The 20,484-nt window shown below is 46.1% G+C and overlaps 3 protein-coding genes and 1 pseudogene across 4 annotated transcripts; 3 read left to right on the top strand and 1 right to left on the bottom strand.

Annotated features, from left to right (window-relative positions):
• The first annotated feature begins 240 nt into the window (after positions 1-240).
• Positions 241-5,832, top strand: LOC133916379 (probable serine/threonine-protein kinase At1g54610; annotated as a pseudogene).
• Positions 5,833-10,294: 4,462 nt separating this feature from the next.
• Positions 10,295-13,369, top strand: LOC133916592 (beta-glucuronosyltransferase GlcAT14B-like). The gene is made up of 4 exons (XM_062360370.1): positions 10,295-11,655; positions 12,126-12,201; positions 12,348-12,463; positions 12,577-13,369. Exons 1-4 carry the CDS (start codon positions 10,947-10,949, stop codon positions 13,092-13,094), a joined length of 1,419 nt encoding a protein of 472 aa, XP_062216354.1. The 5' UTR covers positions 10,295-10,946; the 3' UTR covers positions 13,095-13,369.
• A 771-nt stretch (positions 13,370-14,140) lies between these two features.
• Positions 14,141-18,475, bottom strand: LOC133916460 (uncharacterized). 2 transcript variants are annotated; one of them, XM_062360174.1, is made up of 4 exons: positions 17,800-18,475; positions 15,532-16,883; positions 14,725-15,177; positions 14,141-14,630 (listed from the first exon to the last, which is right to left on the bottom strand). In XM_062360174.1, exons 2-4 carry the CDS (start codon positions 16,558-16,560, stop codon positions 14,388-14,390), a joined length of 1,725 nt encoding a protein of 574 aa, XP_062216158.1. In that variant the 5' UTR covers positions 16,561-16,883; positions 17,800-18,475; the 3' UTR covers positions 14,141-14,387. The 2 variants fall into 2 exon arrangements, with proteins under 2 accessions (XP_062216158.1, XP_062216233.1); XM_062360249.1 differs by having other exon boundaries at positions 15,532-16,974.
• Positions 18,476-19,838: 1,363 nt separating this feature from the next.
• On the top strand, positions 19,839-20,267 carry LOC133930242 (uncharacterized). Its single transcript, XM_062376897.1, has one exon. It carries the CDS (start codon positions 19,839-19,841, stop codon positions 20,265-20,267), a length of 429 nt encoding a protein of 142 aa, XP_062232881.1.
• Positions 20,268-20,484: the final 217 nt, after the last annotated feature.

Consider the following 20,484-nt stretch of genomic DNA (forward strand, 5'->3'; position numbering starts at 1 on the left):
GTATCTATCGAACTAGGATCCGCTAAAGCGGACAACCAATAAGCCATATGATTCTCCCAGACGCTTAGTGGGTTACATGCTTAAGCTAATACTGCTCATTTTGAATATATTTTAGAACAACTCAAAATCCCATTTTGTATGCTTCACTCCAGCAATTATGGAACTTTTCGGATCCCATGTGCAAAAATGACCTCAGGTGTTCATCGCAAGAACACCCTTCCACAAACCAAATTTACAAATAAGTCCCTATCCTCTAGCTGCCTTCTTCTCCTGCGAGTGCCGTTGCCGCTCGCTCCCCTTCCACTTCCACGGCGCCACGGTTTCCGCCCCTCCTCCTCCACCACCACTCCTAACCCTAGTTTGCGCGATCCAAACACTAGCCCTGAGACCCGCTCCTCCGCATGCCACGTTTTCCGCGGTGGCGGTGCCGGCCGAGCTGAGCCATACAGCCAGTCCCCTCTCTCCGCCGCGGCCGCCGTTGCAGTTGCGGCAGGCGCCATGGGCTGCGTCTGCAGCCGCCCCTCCGCCATCGAGGATGGCCAGTGCCGCACTACGCCTCCACCGGCGACAAAGGTCTCGGCGGCGGCGGGAGTGGCAGCGGTGAGGAGGGAGGAGGAGGCGTGGAAGCTGCAGCAGCAGCATGCGAGGGCGGGAAGCGGGAGGGAGGAGGCGCTGGAGAGGAGGCGGGCGATGATGGCGATGGCAGCGGCGTGCCAGGTGAGGAGTCCGGCGCCGAGGGCGGTGGAGGGTGAGCCGGTGGCGGCGGGGTGGCCGCCGTGGCTCGTCGCCGTCGCCCCGGAGGCCGTGCGCGGCTGGGTGCCGCGCCGCGCCGAGTCGTTCGAGAAGCTCGACAAGGTATGACCTTACTCGTTGCTCCGCCCCTGCTATTTTATTCTCTACACAGTTTGCTCTCGCCTTTCGTCTGTGCTTTGGAACCTCAGAACGGTAAGAATTAGTAAAATTATGCTGCAAATTTAGAGCCTTTTTGGGATTTCTTTGTTAGATGAGAAGATAAGGTCAGGTATTTCTCCTTTTCCCCTTAGCTCTAGTGATGCCTGGAACTTGTGAATGGAAGGGGAGCCGTAAAATTGTGCAGTAAATGTGGAAGCTTACCTTTTATGTGGTATTTCTAGCCATGAGGAAACAATAATTTCGCGAGATCTTTAAATTTTTCTGACTGTTTCTAATCGTAGCTTGGTAGATGGGGACAATAGGAAATAATAAATTCCGTTATTAGTGGGGGATGCCTTTTATGTTGGATGCGAGAATGCAGTGACATTTTGTTTCTTTTGGATTTTTTGTTAGTTCTGGTGGACCTAGGAACCTAGGAATAGTAGGCATTGCTTGCAAGCTTTGCTATGATGTGGTAAACTTCGCTCGTTTGCCAGAAATACGGTGATCGAATTTGATTGTAAGAACACTGCTCTTAGTTTTTCTTCTGTACCTTATTTGCCTGCGAATGTTGTTTAATTAACAATAGTAGAATATTCTGCAAAGAGTGGGGGTAAGATTTTTCATTTCAGTTGAATTTCTGGTGGTAAGATGGTAGAACAATGTTTTTTGTGTTATGGTTGGATACTTTAGGTTTTTCGGTTTGGGATCTGAAATGGTAGGAACTGATATTTGATTAAAGATACTTCAAACCATTTCAAAAGTTCAGGTTCTAAGTGATTTGTTAAGGAGATCATGTACTCACATGAGCTTCATGAATGTTGCTAGGGGTAGTTCTGATGGAAGTAACTCACTGTGAAGCTTGGCATCTGCAATTTTTCTTGCCTTTGATGGACTATTAGAAATTGCTTTGAATAATTGTTCTTTTGTTTATTCAGATTGGTCAGGGAACATACAGTAATGTTTACAGAGCCCGCGATCTTGAAAAGGAGAAGATTGTTGCTCTGAAGAAAGTGCGCTTTGATAATTTGGAACCTGAGAGCGTGAAATTTATGGCCAGAGAGATCATCATTTTGCGGCGGCTTGATCATCCAAATGTCATCAAGCTAGAGGGTCTAGTAACATCAAGGATGTCCTGCAGCTTGTATCTTGTTTTTGAGTACATGGAGCATGATCTAGCCGGACTAGCTTCTTTCCCTGGAGTAAAATTTACTGAGTCACAGGTATGTCTAATATTATGTAGTGGTGCTTAGTGCAGTCCCCTGGTCAATATTTGTGCTACTATTCTGTCATATTATGCATTCATTAATATCTTAGTCTTCCAGAAAGAAAAAAAGCGGACAACATTTCCTGGTAGTTGGTAGTGGTTTTTAAATAAATGGCATGTTTGGATCTTTTGTCCAACCCTGTAACCTTGCTAGTGAAGGAGAGTCATTCTGGCTCTCCTTCAAAGCATGGAAATTCTTGCCCACCTTGCCCAAATTCAAACTGGTCCAAACCATCTTACTTGGTAACCTCGCTGGCATGACTGGTGAAGGATCCAAACATCCCAGAAATGAAAAGTTGCTATTTGCTTAAACTATGGTCAGAACATGCAGACAATAAGCACCATTATTTTGCAGGTGAAGTGTTACATGCAACAGCTCCTCTGTGGTCTTGAGCATTGTCATAGTCGTCACATTCTGCACCGTGACATCAAGGGTTCCAATCTTTTGATTGACAACCGAGGCATATTAAAGATAGCAGATTTTGGATTAGCAAGTTTCTTTGATCCTGAGCAACGGCACCCTTTGACTAGTCGTGTTGTCACACTTTGGTACAGGCCACCAGAGCTTTTGCTTGGTGCGACTAATTATGGTGTTTCTGTAGACCTCTGGAGTACTGGCTGCATTCTTGCCGAGCTGTATGCTGGCAAGCCTATCATGCCTGGTAGAACAGAGGTATGCTAGCAAGCTCCCCTCCTATTCAAAGTAAATTCTGTAAGGGAATCTCTTCAGCAGTTCGGTTTGTTCACAAAACTAAGTTGTCGATACCTTTCTATTTTTCCAGGTTGAGCAGTTACATAAAATATTTAAGCTTTGTGGTTCACCATCAGAGGACTATTGGAGAAAATCTAAACTTCCTCATGCCACCATTTTCAAACCGCAACACCCGTATGCGAGGCATGTATCAGAATCATTTAAAGATTTTCCTACTCCTGCTCTGGCATTAGTAGATGTTCTTCTTTCAGTGGACCCAGCAGATCGTGGAACTGCATCTTCTGCGTTGCAAAGTGAGGTAGTCAATTCCTCTCAAATCTTTCTTCAGCCACCAAAGACACTTTTGTGTTGTTTTTTCAAATAGGGTTTTCTATTTAATCAGATAAGTCATTTCAATTATCAGTTTATTTGCTCCGCTTCAAATATTCTAGAGTTTTAACTCAGACATAGCGAAACTGAACTTTCTTGTGCCCACCACAATCTATAATCTATGGCAATCATGAAGGATGAATACTCTAGTACCACTCACTTATGTGTTATATTCGAGGTATGTTGGAATATGATGCATCAATTGGCCCAATTAGTTAAAGCTTTCTGAAGCCAGCTCAAAAGTCTTTCCTTCTATATTGAGTAATATGTCCAAATGCTACACTGTGATAGTTTCATTCTTCCGTTTCATTTGTCTTGCCTTAAACAAGTAAACCATAAGCCTATTGTTGTGTTTGTAGTTCTTTACAACAAAACCATATGCATGCAATCCTTCAAGCTTGCCAAGGTATCCCCCAAGCAAAGAGTTTGATGCAAAACGTCGTGAGGAGGAAGCTCGAAGGTACACACAGCCGACCTGGCGTTTGCATTTTATCTACCAACCAAAATAATTCTTAATGAGACAGTGTTCTTTATTGCTCCCTACGGGTAAATTACCTAAGCATCTGCACTAGGTCATGTAGCACGAAGCGTATCTTTGTCATAGTCCAGAACTCAGATGTTTCAGCTGGTTATGAACATTATGTTTTCACTAGCATAGATGATATACTGCCTCCATTTCACAAGATCCATCCAATTTATCGAGAATTTTCAGCTCACGGTATCTATCAGCACTTTTTGCCATGCTCATGTTTTGATAGTCGTTACAAAGATAAGTTACTGGAGTGAGTCATTGTGAGTCATTTAAAAGGGATAGCATTTACCTGAACTTATTATTATTTTTCCTGATGTTACACCGTGCTGCTGTCTTTGCGTAAGGTAGTTGGGTAGATGTTGCGAAGCAGTGTGAATAGATTAATCTGTCCAGTCCTCTCATTCTGTTGCATCACATTCGATTTTCCCCTACCCCTATACAAGATTAATGTCATTTCCCATTTTTCTCATGTATTAGCATGTATTGTTTTCCATTTCCGCCTCACTCGTTTCATACAGTTCTATTGCTTATAGTTCATTGCCTGGTTTTATTTGTGTCCTTTACATTTTAATACTCAACTGAAAAGGAACCAGCCTTATCATGAATCTGCAGTGCCTGCATTTGTTTTATAAATAATACGCACACATTTTTCCAGGCAAGGTACTGGAGGAAAGCAACATAAGTATGGCCATGAAAGGCGAACTAGAGAATCAAGAGCCGTCCCTGCCCCTGATGCAAATGCAGAATTAGTGTCATCTTTGCAGGTAATAATACTGCCACTTGTTGATACTTCCTGAATATATTGTCCGTCTCATCTTTAGCTTGGAGATGCATGTGCATTTGCCGTATCATTTGAAAATCATAAATGGCCTGTATTGTTGACCTTGATGCATGAATGTGCTTGATTTCAGAAAAGGCAAGCCCAAGCCACTACCAGGAGCAGGAGTGAGATGTTCAATCCCTGCAAGGAAGACTCTGCGTCTGGATTTCGAATTGAACCACCCAGGCCAACTCCTGTTATTGAATCTTCTGAAGACTCGCAACGTGTCTACTCGACCAGAACCTTTCATTCTGGACCTTTGGTTAATCAGAATCTCCCATCAAAGGCTGGACATGACATAAATGGTGCACTTCAGGTTCCTGGTGTCGCAAATCTCCCTGTGGTTGCATCAACAAGATCAAGTCTTCGATCAGATGATAGCAATCGGACAATGGTTACTCAAGCTGAAGCATTTGCTCACGGACGGAGGCTGTCTGAGTCTGTCAACGAGCATTTCAGTAATAGTGGGAAGTATGATCAGGTATTCCAGCAAAAGGATGAAAGGAACGGCAGGGTAGATGGAGCTATTGTAAGTAACTGTCTGAAATGCAAAATTATGAAAATCTTCCTTATGCCATTTCAGCCATAATTACTGCAAATTTTATTCAAGTCTTGGTTTTGAACTTCTGTTGTCAAACTCAAAATGTAGTTTTAGCAAAACCAAGCTTTAGGTCGTCAGGATATAATTTTCATGCAGTCCAGCAGGCTGTCATAGGACTTTATAGAGCATGGTTTTTAATTCAGTCAACCGTACTTTTTCCGCTTCTACTTTGTTAGTAATGCAAGAAAAGCTGACCATTTTATCGTTTGACAACAGGGCTGTGGATCCAAGGGCAACAAGATCCACCATTCTGGGCCCCTGATCTGCCCTTCAGGCAATGTTGATGAGATGCTGAAGGAGAACGACCGCCAAATCCAAGAAGTTTTCCGGCGAACACGGGTCCAAAAGTCGAGAGCGAGAAGGGACCATGGCCATGCCGGGAACGGACATCATCCCAGAGATTTTGGTGCCATCCCAGTCTTCCCTTCTAGCCGCTCCAGCTATCAGGGAGTGCAGCAGTAAGATGGTTGGATAGTAAAGATCAAGATCCCTTTGAATTGGAATTGTGGGGGGAAATTGATTTGCTACTTTGCCCTGTTATTTTCGGGGGGATATATAGCACGTTATGTACAGGGAGGATTAGCTGTGTAGTGCTTGTCTCTATTGGAAAAACTTCGATGAAGGAAAGAGGATTTGTTTATTGGCGGCAAATCGAGTGCCTTGACAAGTCAATATTATCAGGTGGGTCTCTGTTTTTTCAAAGCTTGCTGAAATAGTAGCTTGTGCGAATATTTCAGCTCACCAAATCTCAACCCAGTGTCTGAAACTAAAATTGCCACCAGTTTTCACTGTGATGTCATGTTGAGAGCTGCCGTGTCTTTGGTTGAAGCAGCCGTCGGACCGGAAGTAAATGACGCGGAAAGCGTGGTTTCCACTCCTCTTTTGAGATGGAAAAGGCGATGAGTTAACCTGGAGAGGGATGGCTGATTCCCTATGATATTTGGCGATGTTGTGGTAAGCATGCTGCAAAATTCAAAGGGATTGTTCAGTGATTTGGGTCCAGGACCTCATGGCCTGCGTGCTTAATGATCGATGCTAAAATAGCAAAGTTTACTTACCTGCTGGTGCTCCTTCACATGGTCCATGTTTCAGCAGCCCCAAATAATCCAGAATCATACACTTCCATTATCAGTTTTATACTGTGAAATAGCTGGGGAACGAGAAATAAAAAACAAGGCAGCTGCAGAATACAGTAGCCCTGTTACCTCCTCTAAATCCACTAGGAACGGAAGCAGCCACATCGCCACTGGACCATGAACAATCAATCAATCAATCAATCAGCCCGACCGTTGGACCGAGTTTGAGAGCGACAACTCCTGACCGTCTTGCCGTACACGATCGAGCTGCCCTTTGCTCACTCGATCGAGCCTAAAAATTTTCATTGGTGCGGTGCCAACGGCGCCGTACAGACGACGGCGTGTCGCGTGCAGGCAGCCCCCCCGCCCGGCCGTCTCGTCCCCCGCGACGGCGACACGACGACGACCATCGACTAGCAATCATCGACGCGCTTGCGTGCCGAATCGAACACGTACGTACGGTACCCAAGACAGACGGATCGACGCAACGCTTCTTCGATCCGATCCGATCGATCGGCGGAGATCGAACACGTACGATTTATCAAAGGCTTACCTAGGTGATAGTCATGTAGCTTACTGTAACAGGAAACGCATTAAACTAGCACGGGATGTAGGGCGAAAGGTCAGACATGTCTCTTGTCAGGTCTTTTCAGAGGCAAGCCTGTAACGCCCCCATTTATCAGCCGGCCCGGCCCGCCCTTTCCCGCGCGCGTCATCTTCTCGGGCTGAAGCCCAGCCCATTTCCCCTCTATTCCTTCGCTCACGAGCCGAGCCTGCTCGTCATCCTTATCGCCGTCGTCTAGTCGTGTGTGCGCCCTTCCCGCAACCGCCCCATGGCCGCTCGTGCCTATAAAGCCGTCCCCAATCTCGCCCCCTCTTTCTGTTGCTTCCCACCCGCTCATCACCGTCGTCGAGCCGCCATTGTCGCCTCTGAAGCTCCCCCGCGCGTCGATCGCCATAGTTAAGCCCTCCCTGTCACGTCTAAGGCCAACGTCGGCTTCACAGGGGCACGAGGAACCTTCTTCGCCACTACTCAACGTCGCTCTGTCACCGGAGGACATCCCTCGCCGAGCTCCGGTGAGCATCATTGCTGTGCACCGTTGCTAGTTTCCCCTGTTGCGCCCCGAGGTCCACTAACCGTCTTTTCGGCATAGCAAGACCTCCAACAAGCTTTTTTGACCCTCGGCTCCCTCTACCCACCGCCAGAACCACCTTCCCATCGAGCTCTGGTCATCGTTGCCCACTCCTCTCCGTTGCCAACCACCGCCAAGACGCCTCTGATTGCCTTGAAGCCCTCAGCAAGATTCCCCGTCACCTTCTCGTTCTTTTATGCCTTTTCTCATCGTGTTTGGTGCCCTATAGCGCGTGTGCGCGCATTGCCGACGAAGTTCCGACAAATTCCGTAACGAGGCCACCTCTCTCTAGTCGCCGTCAGCCACTATCTCCCTCCCTAATTGACCCGGTTGTTCGATCTGTAGCATGTGGCCATGATCCGAGACATACCCTATTTTGCGAGCCAATAGGAAGCTACCACGTGTGCGCATAACCCCAGTCAGATGGTGTAGTCCCATCAACGCAGCGTGTCGACACGTGTCGACCAGGTCAGCCACCCAAGTTGAGTCAGCAGTCCTAGTCAACGATGACATCAGTATTGTAGACTAATTAGGGTTTTATAGTTAAAATTAATATGTTAATCCTTTTAATTAGATAATTTTGCATTAAGTCCCTAGATTTTTCCTATTTTCACAAAAATGCTCCTATCAGCTACTATTTTTACATTAAAGCCCTTAGACTTCACTATTTTTACATTTATATCTATAAACTTATTATTTTATTACAAATTAGTTCCTAAACTTTCTATTTTTACTAAATAGTACCGGTTCTTTTATAGAAAGACCCCTTAGCTTAAAAATCTTATAACTTTCTCGTTATAGCTTCGTTTTAAACGATTCTTGTGCTTACGCGATCATAGTGACGTGCATTTTCTGTTAGTAAGCGTGTTATAGCCTTTTGATATGATTTGATGCACTGTTCTTAATTGTTTGTGTTTGCTTGTTTTCAGTATTCGTGATTGCAATAGGAAACGAGCAGTGCATGAACCTGCAGGACCAAACTTTTGAAGAGTTTGAGCAACCATTTGTTGAAGACAAGTGTCCTTGACCACTTTTATCCTATTATAGTAAAATGTGTACTTTATTTGTTCTATTGCATGCTTGTCAATATGAATACCATGTTTAGGGTTTACTAGTGCTTTCTAGATTATCCTTGTTGCATGTGCCGTAGTTTGGGTATTGATGGTACAAATGCTTAGTCGTGCTATCGAGTCAGGTAGTTTATATGTTAATCTATTTAATAGTTTATGCAACACGAACTGGTCTGGTAATTTGGGTAGCAACATGGATACTGAGGGGCTTGGGCAAGTGGACCGCAGCTAGTTGTGATGTTATGGTTATCTCTAATTGACCTGTGGATGTGTTCCAGGCGGCTTGGTTATTCTGGTATTCATGATGGTTAGTTTACCCCTGTGATTTGTGGTAGTCTTGCCCAAGTCGATAGCTAAGGACCGGTTCATGAACATATAACCCGGTACTTTAGCGCAACCATAAGACTTATATGGGTATGATCTGGCTAAGTAATTAGATGTTCTCCTAGTACATAGGCCATATGGTGGTGTAGGTGTGGAAGGGGTATGTGTGGACTTCCATGGAAGGAACATGTGTGGACTTTTATTTTACCTACATGCACAAGAGTGGGTCTTTGGGGTGGAGTATTTCTCCACTTGTGAAACCTTAGTGGGCAAATGTATGCTGGAAGATGTTTCGAAAAGGCTTTTTAGTGAGACTCCGACTCTACACTCCGGAAGTATGAAGTAACACGGCAATCACGACTCGTAAGTAAAGTGTGCAACATCTGCAGAGTGTAAAACTGATATATCAGTCGTGCTCACGGTTAAGAGTGAGCTTATATTTCTTCATGATTAGTGGGGGATTATGGTTGGTTGGTTCTGGTAGTTGGGTGGTGGTAACATGGTGAGTTGGTAACCAGGTTATGGGATATCTAGTAAATTTGATAGTCGGATGAAATCCGATAAGCTATTTCTCTTAATGTTAATATCATCATACGTAGTAAATATGACTGCTATGTCTTTTTGAATCCTAGGTTAGGATGCCTTAGTTATAGTAAAACAGAGTCAAACATTCTATCTTAAATCCTCATATCATACTTTTTTATACTTACTGAGTACTCTATGTACTCACCCTTTTCCCCCCTTTTCCCCCGCTGCAACCTATTGCTGTTCAGGCCTTGGTGATAAAGTGGAGTTCCAGGAGGAAGACTTCTATCCAGAGACCATGTTCTAGGTTGATGCTACCCTGGTCAACACCTATGTTTGATGAAAGACCCGCTATCGCTGGTGGTTTATCCTAGTGTTTTTTTTAAGACATACATGTACTTTTGTAATGAACTATATAGTATGTAATGACACTGTAATAATTTCACTTATAATATCACCATATATATATATATGTAATATGATACTCACGTATATGTGAAATACATATAGTTTATTTTTTTAAAATTGGATGTGACAATGCCGAGCAAAATATTGGTTGATCAGTTTCCTTGTAGCCCGTAGCCAGGGCCCAGGGATTAAAATATTCCGAGGCACAAGGCAGAGCACATCTCTGCCTCATGGAGTACAGCATTGACTATGATCTTTGCTCTCTCGATTAAGGAACTGAACTTGCAGGAATATGTGATGCTGACAGATTGCAACAAGAATATTGTGTGTGTGTGGAGAGAGAGAGAGAGAGAGAGATGCATGATGCATAGCATGGCGGATTGAGTACGGGGGAGAGAGAGGATGAGGATGAGGATTGGCGGGGAGGTTATGGCCGTGTTACCGGGGGAGTCGCCACTTGCCGCCAATCCATATGTTTTCTTCTCTCCCATACACTAGAGCTTAGCTATATATAATCCACTGCCTTTGCGACATCTCTGCTACCAATAATAACCGTTTCCCTTCCGCAATACCTGCTACTTCTCTCCTCTCCGATCCTCCTAGACTGGATCAATTCCTACCTAGCTCTCTCTCTAGATCGATGCCCAAAACACATGGTAATTAATCGAGCTAGCATTGCGACCTAGAGAGAGAAAGGTTACTTGCATCTGTTCATCTCTGTGCTGTGCTTCTATCAATCTCCTGTCGCTGTTGCTGGGCTTGATTGATCCTTTGAAGAGGTCTACCTTTTTGTTTGCTCTCGAGTCTCGTCTCGATCTCGATCTCGACCTCGACCTCCATCTACTGGTCAATAGACAGCACCTGTCGAAATCATATAGCTCATCGCGCCAGTTCTTTCTGTTGTGCATTACAATCGTCTTTAATTCCTCTTGTTTTCCTACAAGTAACCCTCTTTGATCAAACCTAATCTCTTGCCCGGATCTTCTTTTCGACATCAGTCTCCCTCGTCCCTACCAATTTCTTGCAAGTTCGTTGGCGATCGCATTAAAGAATCGTTCTTTGCGTCGCGCCACCTCCATAACGGCATCAGCTAGCGCGCGTGAGCCATGCAGACTCTATAGCATCCATCCATCGATCGATCCGTCGCGCCAGCGTGCTGTGCTAGTCGGCAGATCGATCGGTGCATCGCTGGTGGTGTTGCGCCGGCGGTAGAGCACCATGCACGCCAACGGCCGCGGCGAGCAATACTCGCCGACGTCGACCAAGTCGCCTTCCCCGCGCGGCGGCGGCGGCGAGCATTACTCCCCGTCGGCCAAGACCCCGCGCGGCGGCGCGGCATCCCCCAAGCTGCCGAGAAGCGCCGCCTGGCTAGTCGACAGCAAGTGGGCGCTGTCGGCGGCGCTCAGCCTCCTGCTGTTCCTCGCCGTCGCCCTCGCCGTGACGACCTTCTCCTCGTCCTCATCGTCCTACATCTCGGCGTCGTCCTTCTTCTCCTTCCTCCCGGCCAACCGCGCCGACTTTGTGGAGGCGCGCCTCCAGGAGCCTACGAAGACGTCCCAGTCGCCGCCCCCCGGCGCCGGCGTGCCGCGCCTGGCGTACCTGATCTCGGGTTCCAAGGGCGACCTGGACCGTCTGTGGCGCGCGCTGCACGCGCTGTACCACCCGCGCAACCAGTACGTGTTGCACCTGGACCGCGAGGCCCCCGTGGCGGAGCGGCTGGAGCTGGCGGCGCGGGTGTCGAACAGCACCGTGCTCCGGCGCGCCGGGAACGTGCACGTGATCCGGCGCGCCAACATGGTGACGTACCGGGGCCCGACGATGGTGGCCAACACGCTGCACGCCTGCGCCGTGCTGCTCCGCCGCGGCGGCGCCTGGGACTGGTTCATCAACCTCTCCGCCTCCGACTACCCGCTCATGACACAGGACGGTACGTAGTCGATCGAGCGCGTCGTTGGTATACATGCAGAGTCAAACGGAATCACTTAGTATAGCCACTTATTTAATTTAATTTAACTTAATTAAATTTGACCATACTTATTTGTGATTAAACGATCTGGTGTCCTTGGACGACAATTGCATACTTGATGTATTAGTTTGACGTTTGCTTATGACTCGCTAACTGAGTAATTTCTGTCCTAATTGATCAATTAATGAATTGCTCCATTCCGTCATAAATACATGTCGTTTTAAAAAAAATTCAATTAAATTTTAAAAACTTTGACTAACAATAGCTTTCAAGATACTTAGTTTGGAAATCTTAACATCATATACATGGATTTGTCTTTAAAAAATGTTTTAGCAATATCATAAATTCAGTAGATTTTATAAATATATTTCTAATAAAAAAATAGTGATTAAATATATGTACTGGAGTGATTAGTTTTATCTGAGTGGCAGATATCCTGCACGTGTTCTCAACGCTGCCGAGGAACGTCAACTTCGTTGAGCACACCGGTTACTTAGGATGGAAGGAGTGAGTACTTAGTCTTCTCTTGACTCGTTTTCTTCTTCGACTTCACTGTAGTTTACCTTAGTGCTCCTAGAAGTTTTCAGTCTTGAGGCCTTGAGGGTAGGATTTAAATTTGATGGAGATGGGTGATTTGGATTCTTGGGTTGCAGGGGGCAGAGGGCCAAGCCTCTGATCGTCGACCCGGGGCTGTACAGGTCCACCAAGCAGGACATCTGGTGGGTCACCCAGAAGCGGGAGCTCCCCACCGCCTTCAAGCTCTTCACAGGTGAGTCGAATTCTGATCCGCCCACTGCCATTGCCATTGCCATTGCCATTGCGAAGGAGGTTGGTTGAAGGTGAAGCAGATCTCCCTTGCGATAACACGCATGTCCGCGACAGGGTCTGCGTGGGTGGGGCTGACGCGCGACTTCGTGGAGTACTGCGTGTGGGGGTGGGACAACCTGCCGCGGACGCTGCTCATGTACTACGCCAACTTCGTGTCCTCGCCGGAGGGCTACTTCCAGACCGTGCTCTGCAACGCGCCCCGCTTCGTGCCCACCGTCGCCAACCACGACCTCCACCACATCCAGTGGGACGTCCCGCCGCGCCAGCACCCGCACTCGCTGGCGCTCGCTGACCTGCCCCACATGGTGCGCAGCGACGCGCCTTTCGCGCGCAAGTTCCCGCGCGACGACCCCGTGCTCGACGCCATCGACGCCGACCTCCTCGGGCGGCCTCCCAGCAATGGCACCACCGGCATGTCGTTCGTGCCCGGTGGGTGGTGCGGCGCCGACGCGGCCTGCCGGGACGTCGACAACGACTGGGTGCTCAGGCCCGGGCCCGGCGCCGCGCGGCTGCAGAGGCTCATGGACAGCATCGTCAGGTCCGAGGCCTTCGCCAACAGGCAGTGCAAGTAGACTACCGGTCCTGATTTCCCGCCACGTCTGTACACTACAAATCATCAGCAGAGCACATGCAGAGATGATCATAGCTTACCTCCGATATAAATATACACATAAACAATACTCCATCTTGCTAGTCAACTTCAAAAGGAGGAAAATACATGCATGTTTGTGTGATCCATGAGAATGTGATGTGAGTTCTCTTCTTGACCTGCTACTTGATTCCCTTTTTCCCGTCTTCAACTCAACTCTGAAATGTAGCACTGGCAAAACAGCGCTAATCACTGCAACTACCTCAAGGTTTTCACAACAACTGAAGAGATTATTCTTCTGTTTTTGGATTCAGTTTCTGCTCTGTTTGACAGGCAGGTTAAAAGCATTCATGGTGAATGCTGAAGACTCCTGCTACAGGTCCATAGTTTTGGGTTGGTTATACTGATGAGTCATGCCTCATTGATCAGCAAAATGCTTCAACTTTTAGTCGATCCTAGACTGGCAGCACTAATGTGCTGCCTTCGGTTCTACTAATTCATTGTAGCAGTATTGGAGCTAAAATTTGCAGTGAAGAATGTATAAACATACAACAACACAAACATATTTGCGCCAAAACTTCTCCCTGAATTCATGGTTAGAAAAAAAACTGCTCCCAGAATTACCCCAAAGTTTCACCAAAGACAACCATGCTGAGCACGCCTGCAGCGAATCTGAAACCGGTATCAGAAAGGCATCTTGCCAGAAAAAAGGAAGGGAGCGACCAAAACAGTACGGCCAACACTGCAACTTGCGAGCTCAGGGATAATAGAAATCTTAGTCGAGCAGCGATGTAGCTGTCTCGGAAAGTAACAGCAGTTTCGTCTGAAAAAGAAGTCACAGCATCATGAAGACAATGGCAGCTGCTAATAATAAGAGGTGCAATTATTGCATTAACAATGCCCATTTCCATCATGACAGCCTCGAGTTAACTAAGCATAAGGTTTTTCTTTTGTTATCTTTACCCCCAGTGAGGGAGTATTATACAGGCATACTAACAATGGTGTATTTTTTAACAAGAGGCTATGGTATCAGATTAACTGCAGGCTATTTAATTTAACAAGGGAGAAGACAGAGTGCAAAGCATGGTCATATACAGCTACTGTAAAATCTATTCGCAGACCCAGACAAACAGCTGCAAGCATCATAGAACACGGGTTCCTTGAAGCAAGGATCCTTTCTTTTCAAAAGAGCAAAAGGTAAAGCTTATGCTAAACTACTGAGCATACCCAACCGGATAAAACTACGGCTGAAAAGATGAGACAACAACTCAGTTACTCAGGTGCTATGTGATGGTTTCAGTTTCTGAATCCAATGCAGAAGTCGCTTCTTGTGGTCCTGGCAGGTGCCGCTCTTCGGTGTGTCGAGGCAGCCACCCTGCGAGAGAACAGAATGGAACTGTTCCAGGACTTCCACAATCTGCCAGAAGTCAGGCCTCTTGTCAGGCTGCAACGCGCAACACTGCTCAATCAAGGGTCTCAGAGCTGGTGGACATTCTGGATGAATTGTTGGCTTCAAGTTCTGAAAAAATTACAAAAAAATAATATAAGAAATACATACATTGCACAAAGAAATATCTCTTTAGTTGTACTCAAAGCAGGAATAAAGCTATTACCCTGTTTGCAACAGCATAAGCCACTTGGAAAGGGGTCAAGTTCTCATAAGGAATTCTTCCAGACACCATTTCCCACAAGAGCAATCCAAAGCTGTAGACATCCACCTTCCGGTTGTATGCCTTTTGCTTGATCATCTCAGGAGCCATCCACCTGTAAGTGCCCTCATCCTCCACTAGCACATCACATAAAGTCTCCTCACAGGCAATACCAAAATCAGCAATCTTCACACAGTTCTCGTCAAAGAGGATGTTCTCAGGCTTAATGTCACGATGGACCACCCCTTGAGAGTGCACGTATTCCATCCCACGGGCAACATCGAGAGCAATGAATATGATCTTCTCCAGAGGGATGGGGTGGTGTTCTGTGCTATTTAGGTATGACCTTAAGGAACCACCAGGGAGGAACTCGGTAATGATGTAAAAAACCGGTGGGCATTTATAGGCTGCTACAAGCTGCATTAACAGGAAAATGATTAGAGAAGGGTGGTTGTATAGCAATGCAATCAACACAGATGTGTGTCAAAGACACAATTGATATTATCCAGTGCACAGAAAAATGATCAGAGACGGGTGGTTGTTAGCAAAGCTATGACAACTCAATAATCCATTATCAGCAGTTGGTTATTTCTCAACACATTTTTATAAAATAAAGACAGCAATACTTGATACTCATTTAAATCTGATCAGACTGCATGGTCATTGGAATGGAAAGTACAATCAAAGCACACACATGTACAAAACTATGTGATCTGAGATATAAGAGAAGACATGATGTAAAAATAATAAAAGCAATTAGTTCATTGTTACCTTGATCACATTCTTGTGATACAGGTGAGATAGAGAATTGATCTCACTGTTATACTGCTTTTCAAGTTTTGCAGCCATCTTCCCATTGTCGTCATCATCAGGTTGGCGGATAAATTTAATTGCAACTGGTTTATCATCATAGAATCCTCTGTACAGCCGGCTATATGCTCCGCTAGCAAACCTCTGCCCAACGAGCAGCTTGGATGGATCGAGTGTCCAATCAACTGTTGTTTGCACCACCTGATTCATTCTAACCCTCTGGCCCCTCCGATCATTAGTAGTGTCCACTGCACTAACTCTCCTTCCACCATTGTATTTCCTTGTCCAAGAATTATCCTTTTGAGACTTGTGCCTACAAGATACCACTGGAGTTGAACACCAATCGGGACTTTGACCCATATCAGGCACTTGCCTAGCAAATGATTTGCCATAGATGCTCTTTTCAGATCCTCTTCGATGTGGAGGAGGGCTTGCAAACCTCTGGCTGCTAGACTGTGCTTCCCTGAACACTTCGGAAGGCACAATATTGGGAAGGGGGGACTTTGATCTCGGTCTGTGCTGAGGTCCACCAGCCTTTTGTGGACTAGAACCTTGATTTGAGGGTGCTTTGTTCAAGTAGCTGAGGAGCATCATTGAACTTGGGCTCTTGACCAGGCTCCTTGCCCTTGGACCATTGGAATTATCCGAGTTCATTGGGGTGCTTGAAGGAATCTCCAAACTTGCCTTCTTCGGCTTGTTGGCTTTATCCCTATCAAGCTGAAGCGAGGATCGAACTAGCGGCAAGCTAGCAGAGTGCTTGAGTGCAGTCCCTGTATCTTCGTCCTCCCGATCAACGGGCATTGACACAGACTTACCCATACTCACAAATTTCTGCAGTTTCCTCTCGACATCCTTACCAAGCGGAGCAACCTGCAGATTCCTCTCAACATCCTTGCCAAGCGGGGCAACAGGTGCCCAGCGAGGATCCACCCTCGTGTAGATAGTGTGAGAGTACTTGGTCCTCCTAAGCCATGAGTTCTGGTCCCCCATAATGGCAAATAAGGAAGCCAAGAAGCCCTGACGCAAGTGATCAAATTCCAACTTTGGAGGTCTGGATCCACAGAAACCACATGTTCAAGTGGAATTTAGATGAGGAGAACAGGAACATGTTGCTCGAAACACCTCCAAAAGCCCTCAAACCAGGTATCGCTGCGGTTCTTTGGCCCATTTGCCGTCGAATTCTTGCAGCAAGTTGTGTATCAGATGGATTATCTCCAAGGGTCCAGAGTTTGTGAAGTACAGACGAATGGATCCTAAAACTTGAAGGGGTTGGTGGAGAATCAGATAGTCACATAGAGGGCTTCTCAAGAATCCTAAAATACAGCAAGAGGAAAGCACAATTGTAAACTGAACCGGTTGAGCAGCGGCAACTATTATATAGCGATTGTTGTAATAGAAAAATGTCTGGTTCAATGAACAGAACCAAAGCAAGTATTATATTCAAATAACGGACAAGTATAATTGAAATATATCAAGGACTTGATTTTTTTCTAATGGCATTGGGGGAATACAGGCAAGAAACGGTGCAAACTCACGGTTTTTGACAAATATATGCGTTGAACCATGAGAAACCAGATCAAACACGCGACCTCTGCCAGACCACATACAGATCTATCACTGTCAGGTTCAGTGACTTTTCATGGGACGACACATCAAACTGCGAACAATTCTTGCTGGAAATCTTTGAGTAAAACACAAATGCACAAAAAAAGACTTTTCTCTCAGAAAATAGCGTTCAATCGAACCCTTCCGAGATTCTTCTTTCAAAACAAAAAAAGAAGAATGTGACTTCTCTAAAACCATGAGCCAAACACATCTCCTATGCCAATATGTAAATTCAGCAACCAATTCGAAAATATTTCAATCCAGTAAAAAGGAAAATGCTTGTACCAATCGAAAGCGCAACCCTCAAACGAATTTGCACCCTAATGGCATCGAAACCTGAGGCATATGAACACGATTGCCCCAAGAAAACTAATCCGGGGAATAAAGGAGGAAGCTTTAACACTAACCAACAAAACGATCGCAAATTAACAATAAATCAGTCCCTAAAGAACTTGCCTTTTCAGCAGAAATCGATTGAAAACGCCAAGAACTAAACCGGCATGTAAAACACTGGACACCAGGAGAAACCCCCAAACTTTTGAAGAAGTTCTGAAAGAAAGAAAAAACAATCTTGCTAGTCACTCGCCGCAACCAAAACCAAGATCGAAGCAGCAAGAAACTAACCTCCCAGGGATCGCGGCGGCTTCGCCACGGATAAAGCACGCGGAAAACCGGATCAAAATGCCACGTTTCACCGCTCTTCCCGCTGCGCACCAGCAGTTGAGCCGCCCGCAACCGAAGCAGAAGCGGGTCGAGGAGGACCCGAGAGATATCAAGAGCGCATTCAGAGCGCGCACCAGAAAAGGGCCCGTGCGTACGCACACCCTGTAACGCGGCCGCGTGCTGGTGGGACCGTGGGATACGTACGTACTCTCCCTCCCCCACCGCCGTACGGGCTCCCAGCTCTCCTGTTCGGCTGTTCCCGAGCCAAGACTGAACTGAACTCCACCGATCTCTACTCTCTATTCTCTAATGCATCGGAGGGGTTCGTCCAGAATATGGGGAGGTGCAGGGACTGCAATCTGAAAGGAGAAAAAGAGGAGGAGGAGAGATTCCGGCAAGGGCGGCACTGCGGATTTTCTTCTCTTTTTGGACCGCCTACGCAAATATCGATGAATGTTGGGTCTGCTTGAAAAATATGGAAAGACAGGTGCTGAGGGATTGACGGAAATGTGAACAATTTATGGGCGTAGAGTGAAAAGAAATTTGAGAGGAGCCTGCAGAGCCAAAGAGAGAGGAGAAAGGTTTTGTGGTGGAGTGCGGGGGCTGGTGTCAATCGCAGGTGGGGAGAGAGAGACAGCAGAATTGGGGAATGCCCACCTTTTCACATAAAAAGTGGTTAGGGTCTCATGACCTCTCCTTTTCTACATTCTCTATTTGCGTCTATTATTGGTGCTGAGGATCCTCCATGGCTAGGATTCCCTACATCACAATTGATGTTTGTGGTTGTTTCTTCCACTCCACCATTTTACATATTGTTTTGTTTGGTTACTGTTTTCAATTGAAACTATTAGTTTTTTCCCATAAAGGTGTCAATATTGTGTATTTCGATGCAACAGTTTTGCAATGCTCTTGCAAAATACATACACTCAAACCGCACCGTACTAGTGCTCTTGAAACTTCAATGCCTAGTAGCGAGAAAAATGTTAGCCAAAGAATATGCCAGCAATGATGATGATAATCAGGATGCATTAAGTTTAAGGGATGTTAGGATGTATGTCGAGCAGGTTGGTGGAAGTCATGACATATTTGCAACAATAAATGATGATGGATATAAGGAGTTGGGCCAAAAGGAGCCGATGTCACTAAGGATAGTGTTGGCAATCGTGGCAAATTTGCAATAAGACATAATGATGGGTACGAGGAGTTGACCAAAATATCACTATATAAAATATCGTAATGGGCGTGTCGTAGTAGACAGTTCCCAAAACGCACCTGCAATAAGCTTATCGTAGATGGCTCCACAGATGGCTATCTAAAAATGACCTAGCAAAAATTGGGCTGAGTAGAATAACTGACTAGAAGCCTGTAACTAGAAACCATCTACAGTTGGTAAACACATAACAATCGGTTTACAAAGAGAGCTACCTGCAAAAGCAGGAGAAAAAAATATGCATATTGCTTGTTTCAAGAGCCGTCTACTTTATGTTAGCATATTACAGTCACCTCTTTTGTAGACATTTGTATATTCTCTCTTTTATAGTCATATTTTTGCCCAAGCCATATGCAGTATATTGGGAAGTTGAAAAGCCATATGGCGGCAGACGGTTCTTCTTTAAATCTGTTTGCAGCATGATTCTGTAAAAGTCACTTATTGGTGCACGGAGGAATGTCGCTTTGTCGTCTTCTCTGAAAACCCTAGTCTCTCCTCACTCTCCACCACCATGTACCGTCCCAGCAATAGTTCCCATCCACCCTTCCCCCTCTCCAATCTGTTGACCATCATCGACTTTCTCTTCCAATGAGGAGGAAGAGTGGCCAATAGCTCTCCTTGCAACAGACGAGGAGAGCGATGACAAAGATTCAGAGGAGGTCGACATCTAAGCTGAGGAGGAGGACAAGGACAAGGATATGGAGGAAGAGGAGGATCCAGATTTGTGGTGGAGGACAACGAGGAGGAGGAGGATGGTGAGAAGGCAGGTTCGGAGGAGGAGGAGGAGGCGATGGATGATGGCTATGATGGTGACGATGAGACCTCTGAGGAGGAGGAGGAGGAGGAGGAGGAGGAGGATTGCATGGAGGGATCCGATGAAGTGGATGAGGAGGGCGAGGAGGGCCCTGATGGCGATAAGGGGGAAGAGGACGACGAGGACGGTGCCGAGGACGAGGGCGAGGAGGATGAAAATGGAGTCGAGGATGACGATGAGGAGAAGGATGAAAACAAAGTCGAGGATGATGATGAGGAGGAGAAGGACGACGACGACTGTTGTAGCCCAGATTGGGACGAGTTTAAGTTGATGGCTAACTACGAGGATGACAGCAGCAACGACAACCCAAATTGGGATGAGCTTCAGTCAAGGGACGAAAACATAGATAGTGGCAACGATGACTATGGTGATACCCTGGCATCTAGGAGAAGGAAGTTAGAGTAGTAGTATAACGGTTAGAGCTAGCTATAGGTAAACAATGTAGGTAGCAGTAGCTAGCCCACGATGATTGATTTGAGCTTCATTTTGGCTTGCAAGCTGGATCAATGTACATTTTGAGCTAGTGTTGGACACGTAATGGAAGCCATATCTCAACTTTGGCTTCATTTTGACTTGTAAATTGGCTACCTTTTGAAAAATATGAAATTTACCTTCAAATACA

This window comes from Phragmites australis, chromosome 1, assembly GCF_958298935.1.
Source record: "Phragmites australis chromosome 1, lpPhrAust1.1, whole genome shotgun sequence".
In the NCBI taxonomy this organism is placed as follows: Eukaryota; Viridiplantae; Streptophyta; class Magnoliopsida; order Poales; family Poaceae; genus Phragmites; species Phragmites australis.